General features: G+C 37.9%; 1 protein-coding gene across 1 annotated transcript; it reads right to left on the bottom strand.

Moving 5' to 3' along the window:
• Window positions 1–7,279: 7,279 nt before the first annotated feature.
• PPP4R4 (protein phosphatase 4, regulatory subunit 4) lies at window positions 7,280–7,946 on the bottom strand (the record flags this gene model as incomplete). Its single annotated transcript, XM_009895533.1, has 2 exons — window positions 7,857–7,946; window positions 7,280–7,353 (listed from the first exon to the last, which is right to left on the bottom strand). Coding segments are annotated over exons 1-2 (164 nt in total), but the record flags the coding sequence as incomplete, so codon positions are not given.
• Window positions 7,947–8,007: the final 61 nt, after the last annotated feature.

The raw sequence follows: 8,007 nt of genomic DNA, 5'->3' as shown, positions 1-8,007 counted from the left end.
GCAACAAACGCAGTACAGTCAGCGTGCAGGGCCATGACGTGTGAAGGGCTCCCTATGCCTACAGCAAAGCAGTCCTCAAAACACCAGGAGTTTGCAAGAAAACCCACTAGATGCTTGGTTCAGTCACTAGCACATGACAGTCATTTTATTACAGGGCACCATCGGGGGAAAGCGTTCCCAGACTTGCCGTAAATGGACAGCTGGACCTACTCTTTCTACTCTTTCAGGAGTCTGTACCTTTGATACATCATAACACAAAATACTACATTTTCCAGTCTACATCCTCATGCAGTTTCCATTGGGTGCACCTCCAGGTCCCGACATAAACTAGTGCAATACTATTATCTCTTGCCAAATCAGGCAAAGGATACAAACACAAATTAGTACCATTGAGCAAGCATGAGGATAAAAGCTCCTTACAAGTACAAAATGTTGTTGTAAACACTTGGAGCTTTCTCAGGAAGGTGATATAAAGGAGAACTATTATACTTACACATTAATTATGTGCCATCTCAAAATGAACTGTGCAGCTGTTAAAGTTATTTATTAAATGCCAGTGCTCATCTAAACAAAAACAAAACAAACTCAGTCTCCTGCTGGGCAACATGCTATTCCTGTATGGGATTTGTCTGTAGAAAGAAACACTGTAAATATTTAGCTGTATATTCCTGTATAGATCTGTTCCAGGAGAGCATGGTAAGGTTTGCCAGGGCAACAGAACAATTTTTAGAAGTTAAGAAAACCCACAGTTATTTCAATTGTGTTTACTATTAAAAAAGGCATCCACACAGCTACCTAGTTTTGTGTTATTATGTCATGCACAAAGATGCTCTGAAACATAAATATAATTGACATCTCCCGAGGAGAATTTGACAATACATATGGAAGAGCTACCACTGATCTCACACATTGCAGCTCTCATGTAGACTTCCAGAAGTCCATTCAGTGTCAAAGGGCTCACTAAATACAGCTCATACTTTATACTCTCTGATCATTTCAACCAGTACTTGACTTCACAGATTCAAAGTACAGATTCAAGATTAGAGTAACCCAAATGAAATTTGTTCTGCTATTGATGGGAGAGTGATCTGCCAGCTGTGACTTCTTCTCCGCTCATGCTCCCGCTTACAGTAGCATCAGCAGTCACGCAGTTGCACATTTTGTTGGAAGCAAGTACCTGAGAAAATTGTTAGAATTAGTATCAGTTCCCTAATCTGACCGAGACTGCATGGCTGCAAGAGCATGAGCACTGGCACACAAAATTTATCAGTAACACAGTAAAATGCTGTCACATAAGGAAAGAAGAGCTACGCTTGCTGATACAGGAAAAGCTTAATTCAGCTTGACTGTGAAACTATACACCAGGAAACCTCAGGTTTATGAAAACTGTAAGCCAGCGAAACGTAGTGCTAAGTCTCAAAGCCATTTCACCCACCCCAGAGCACTGTTCCCACACTGCTACCCAATTCCTTTGTGCTGGCACAGGTCTTTTTTAAGGCATATAAAGTCCTCGATCATACAGTTGATGTTTTAAAATTAACCATTATATTTCACCATTTGCCTCAGATAAATTCCCCAATGTGCTGTGCAGGCACAAGGGCAGATGTAGCACAAATGGTAGAACGGGGAGAGGGCTGGCACTGCCATCTTCCTGCACTGACTGTGGCCCGAGAAACAAAACTGAAATGAAAATTTTCTCTCTCCTTTTTTTTAATTTTTTTTTTTTAGGTTTCTCAGAGCACTGTATTAACTCCATTCTGTGTATTTACAGCTGGCTCCTCAGCTGTAGTTTCAACTCAGCAAATACGATCAACAGAAGTATTTGCACAAATCCAAGTTTTAAGAAAAGTATGTGACTTAGCATCATTTCAGAACACTACAGGTACATCCTTCACTTTAAGGTGAAAAGATCCATTTCATGTACATTAATTTATTGGCATAACAGAGTCAAGGTCAAGCAACTGATTTATCTGTCCAAATAAGCGAATCAGGAACAAAACGTTTACACAATTTAAGTTGTAATTTACAAAATAAAAGACGGGAAAAAAAAGACTGACGAAATACTTTTTATGTTAGTATTTACAGCTTGCCAGTATTGTTGGAAGAATTATTTTCCAGTGTGCTTAGCATGACAGCTGGATCTTTCAGTATACTATCAGGAAAATAAATTCAGAAGCTGTATAATCAGAATAGAGTAGCCAGTTTTCATGATTATATAACACAAAAAAATTACATGTTTATTTTAGAAAATCAGCTCCTAAAGTTATATTTCATAGAATGGTTTAGGTTGGAAAGGACCTTGAAGATCATCGAGTTCCTACCCCCCTGCCACAGACAGGGACACCTCCCACCAGACCAGGTTGCCCAAGGCCACCTTGAACACCTCCAGGGATGGGGCCTCAACAACCTCTCTGGGCAACCTGTGCCAGTGCCTCACCACCCTCAGAGTGAAAATTTTCTTCCTAATGTTTAATCTAAACCTGCCCTCTTCCAGTTTAAAGCCATTCCCCCTCGTCCTATCACTAAAAGCCCTAGTAAAAAGTCCTTCCCCAGCTCTCCTGTAGGCCCCCTTTAGGTACTGGAAGGCCGCAATAAAATCTCCCCAGAGCCTTCTCTTCTCCAGGCTGAACAGCCCCAACTCTCTCAGCCCCTCCTCGCAGGAGAGGTGCTCCAGCCCTTGGATCATTTCATTTAAATTCAAAGGTGAGTTGTCTGCACCTACAGAGAAAAGAAAATCTCCAAAACAAACATGATGAAGACTAAAAACTAGAAGGAAAATTTTAAAAATCTTTAAATAGTAGTGGTTTTGACACCCACAATTGACAACATGTACAGTATAAAAAGGTGTTTAGAATTTAAGAATACTTTAGCTAATCAAAGATGGCTACAATAAAGTACAACGCTGTGTTTGGGTTTTTGTAAGACATGCTAAGTTTATAGGCATTGAATTCTTTCCAATCTAGATAAAGTATCTATTGTGTCTTCAAAAACTGTGCTAAATGTTTTCAAGGGGGATTGTGTTGTTTTCTAAACTGAGAGATAGGATCACTCCAAAACCAAAGTACAGTATGTTCCCAAAAGGGTGAATAATTCAATCTTCCACCTTGATAACTCATTATTATCCTGTTATTTTGAGTATGACAGAAATGTCAAGGCCTGGAAGCTTTAACACTAAGCAGGCACAAATAAACAGAAAGTAGCTGAATACAGAATAATACAGTACACACAACAATGTAAAACCCCTAGGGAAATCTATCAGAAAAGCCCTCAGAAAACAAACCACTCTACAATGTGCATACCAGTAAGCATCCTTGTATCCAAACCAGTTGTACATCAGACAAAGAATACATATTTTGCTATTGGCCATATGCTATAAAAGAGTGAACTACAGTAAGACAAATAAAAGTCAGTAATAACATCAATCAAACATCAGCAAACATGAAAACTAAGACTGCAGGCAAAAGTTCATAGCAGGAATAAAATTTACTGTCCCTGAGCTGCTGCTTATTGCCACTGCCTTGGTAGAGGTCACGATGCCCTGAAGTGGAACGCAAACTATTCGGTTGCTTCAGTGCAAAGTCTGCCAGTTTGTTTTAATCTGCTGATTGTTTTATGATAAGCCATCAATCTTGACACTGCCATGGTTGAGATGCACATAGCTATTTAGCTCTCCTTGTTCTTCTGTTGCGCCAGCAATGTGCAAAACACAGTCAGAACACAACTCTTCAGTGAGTCCAGTTAGACGCTCCAGAAACCCCCAAGCACTCAGGCTGATGCTCTAAAACACAGATCCTAAACACTCAGATGCCTCTCCCTCTTTAATTACCTAAATCCATTTGATTTCTGTGGCGAGTTCATAAACATCCCTGACAACCCGGTCTAAGGAAACCCAGTTCCTCAACCAGAATCAAGGCTAATTGACACTACAACAAATGACAGTCTAATTTGCTACCGCATTCTTATTAAACTAGAACTTGCTTAGTCTAATTGCAGAATGTTACCTAATTAAAACTGAGTACTCTGGGCAACAATGATCTAAAACTGAAGTTCACCCATGCTTATGTCATATTTAAGTGACTCTAGCCTCCAGGAGAGCTACTGAGTCCTTTCCTTTTGCTTGCACAACTGTTTCTATGTCCATGTGATGAGCCAAATCAAGGAGTTCATATAGCTGAACACTAATCTGAAGGAAAATTATTAGCTTTAGCTAGATCATCTTGTCAATCTACCTCATTACATAGTTATCTGAAGAAAAGTACTGGCAGAAGAGGGGAGATTGACAGCAGTCATTCCCTAAAAATAATAATAAAAAAATACATAGAGCGATAAACTTATTAGGATTAGCAAAATTACAACTAGCACTTCAGAATGTAAAGCCAAACTATGATAGGTAACAACAGAAAACCAATTAAAATGAAGCCACATCCCTATGAAAGTGAGGTCTCAAACAGGATTAATGCGTCAATGTACTCACCATGTGCTAAGAACGTTTGTAGACATATATTTAGGTCATACTTAAGAGAAGGCAATGAACAGAAATTTACAAGATCTGTGACAGTACCTCATGGCTAGACACAGACAGACAAGACATTGTGGAAATACAAAATAATCATTAGATGGATATGAATACATACTAGATGAGCCATACAACTAACTACAATACCAAGAAGTAAAAGAGCATGCCAGAAACTCCATAGTTTCACTGGCAAATGAGAAGTAATACATGAGGTTAAAAAAACTGATGGAAACTGATGAGAATTGGGAAATTTAATACCTCCTCAAATACATAGTATAGCAAGAACCAGTCACAGAAAAAAAAAAAAAGCCAAAGGGAGGAAAAAAACCAAACAAACCACAAAGCAAACAAAAACCACTACTCAGGCACCAAAAACCTCAGATGGTAAAAGGCTGTACTATTTTCTCCAACTAGGATGCCAATGTACTTGTTTTCAGACTACAATATTAAAAGGCTTCAGAAGCAGAAATCTAGAAAAAGCAAGTATCGACCAAACATACAACAACTCTGCATACAAGCAGACCAGAGTATCCAAGTTCAAGGGTGGGGAGGAGAAGTTGGGGGTGGGTTTTGGAGGGAAAGGAGGATGCAAAAAGAGAAATAAGTGGTTGGGCTGTTTTGTTCAGTATGAAAGCTATTAAAATGTGAGGACTCTTTTTGGACTTTCACAGAAAATAATTACTAAACATTAGCTTTGCTGTATCGCACAAAGGTTTCACTCAGTATTAGTCATCTCCATTGTACTGTACAAGCAACACTAAAGATATCCTCCTCAGTAAATTAAAATCCCCAGCTTGCAGATTAGGGTTACATAAATAAGTGGTAATTTAAAAGACAATGTGACACAACATTAAGTATTTTGATATTATTTGTGGATATTTAAGGTAAGAGATTTGCTTTCTGTTGTTGTTCTTGCGTATTTTTTTAATGTATATAGAGATAGCATCATCCTTTCCAAACAGAGCACTACACAGACATTATTAACAATTCATTTCAATCTCACCAAACCAATTTTTATAGTGAGATCTTCAGAAAAGGCAGTGTCTTTTTGGATAACATCAAGGAGAGTCCCATATAAGGGACAACCTGAAGGACAGCAAATAATGCATCTGTGTGAGCAAACGAGGCATGAAAAGACTAGACTGACATTATTGTTAAATAGGGACAGGCAGGGGTATTGTATTATAATAGATTAAAAAACACCAGACAAGCCAAAAATACATACCTTTGTACATTATATAAAAGATACTACTTGTGTTACAGGCAGCTTTTCAACTCCATTTGCTTATACTCTGCTCCATACAGGGAAGGCAATATACTATTTAATAGCAAAAGCTTCCACTGGATTATTGTATTAACATACCTGGACAATCACAGCAAGTGAGATCCCTGCAAAAAGCTTATCAAGCAGAGATGAAGCTGCCTTTCAGCAATGAGGACAATGAAGAGGATAAAATGAAAACTTCATCACAAGGAAAAGAATATTATGTCCCCAGAACAGCTGCTCAAGTAGAGAGAAAGCAGATGAAGATGTCAGAAGTTCAAGGCCAGGTTGAAAAGCAATTAGTAAGATGAAAGATATGAAGTTGAACCTTTTACCCTTTAACAAGGCAATGATCCAGTAAAAATGTATCACTGGAAACATGATCTTTAATTGGGAAAAGATAAAAGAAATTTGCTGCCACACAGGGAATGGGGGGAAAAGAGTCAGCTATGCTAACTGCTGTCAGGTGAAACCAAAACTGATATGCATCCTTCGCAATGATATGCACCACATGCAAACTGTTTCCTCTGAATTTCCCTAGAGTCAACAAACTGCTTTGATTACAGGAACTATTAGCAAAGCAAGTGTTAAAATCCACTATTTAATAAGGTTCAGCATTAAAAAAAACATAAACAAAAGTCAGTATCAAAAGTAGCATCAGTGGACAACAATGTTTACCTAAAAATAATGCCACACACCCCAAAAAAAAGATAATATTAAGGCACTGAGAATACGTACTAGGAACACTGAGGACAGGCATAGACTAGAAGAGCACTTAAAATAGCAGAATAAGCAAACTGAGATGGAGCTGCAGCTGGTTCTCCAATTACTAGGTATTGTTTAAAATGCATACTCAAATCAAAATCCCCCAGAACACTTGTACTCTCAAAGATGACTTACACAGTTGAAAGATCTGTATTTTAAACTATCAAAATTTAAGTTATTCAAGTAGCTGCAAATACATTAAAGAACAAGAAGGAGGTAAAATGAAAAACCAGAACACAGGGAAGTATTAATATAGTATCTTCTACAGTATTTCCTAAGGACTGTAAAACTAATCTCTCAAGTTTTCTCTTCTGAAATCCCAGGCATATACAGTATGCTCGAACAGCTCTGTTATTAGTCTGTGATAACTGCTCATGCCTTAGAGTGTATATGAAGTCACTGAATGATTGGTGTTATTAATGTTAACACTCAGGGAATCTTGAAAATCAACTGCAGGGGAAAAGAAGATGAAGTACAACTCAGTGTTGGTGAGGGCCATATTAGAAACTCTGAAAATAAATGTTTATACATGCACACAGGCATCCTTTTCCATGCATTAAAAGAAAAAAAAAAAAAACCACAATCCCTATTTTTATCTTGTCTATATGTTTAACGTAACAGAAAGTAAAAAACTACTACTGAAAGACAGAAAATAAAAGGAGCGTATAGCACTAAAAAAGCTGTATGTAAGCATGATGGTCAGCAATGTTTCACAGTAATATTTAAAGAAATACCTGAGTAGATAGACAGCTCTTTCAATATCACTGAGTTCTTCATCAACTGTCAATCTTTCTATTTCTTCTGGTGTCTGTCAAGCGTGAAATAGAGATTACGAGTTTACAATGCCTTACTATTTCATCATTTTAATCTTCTTAAAGCAACCCCTTCCTCCCCACCGATCCAGGGATAGTTCCATGAGTAATTTGAATTTAATCCTTGAAATCTCTAGCCAACATTTCAAATTCAATCAAATAAATCTTTCACCAGGAAAAGATGGAATGTAACAGAAGTACAGTTCCACGTCAGACACTATCACTATTAATCACTAAAAGTATAAACAAGTCACATATACATTAACCTCAGGACCTAAGTTAGTCTGCTTTTTTCCCCAGCTTAGTATTCTTACACTGAAAATATTAAGCCCCTGCTATATAGAATTCGAGCTTGTTTATTCCAAAATGACCAAAACCAATTTTTAGCATCCCAATGCCGTAAGAAATAAACTGCCTATCCATTTCGCTGTGCATAAAACAAAACAGACACACAATTCCAAGCGGATTTTAAAGCATCGCTCTATTTTGAAGTATGTACCTTCAAGCTCCTGCGGACCGGCCTCTCTATAATAGTTAGTTCCTGCAGGTCTTCTATGTATCCAAACAAATTGCTCTGACTAAAATCCATTTTGGGGAAGAAGATTATCGGATGCATGTAACAACTAACGCCTTTGGCGACCGATGCTCTC

The sequence above is a fragment of the Charadrius vociferus genome, unplaced genomic scaffold, assembly GCF_000708025.1.
Source record: "Charadrius vociferus isolate BGI_N301 unplaced genomic scaffold, ASM70802v2 scaffold140, whole genome shotgun sequence".
NCBI lineage: Eukaryota > Metazoa > Chordata > Aves > Charadriiformes > Charadriidae > Charadrius > Charadrius vociferus.
This window is presented reverse-complemented; position numbering and strand designations above follow the sequence as displayed.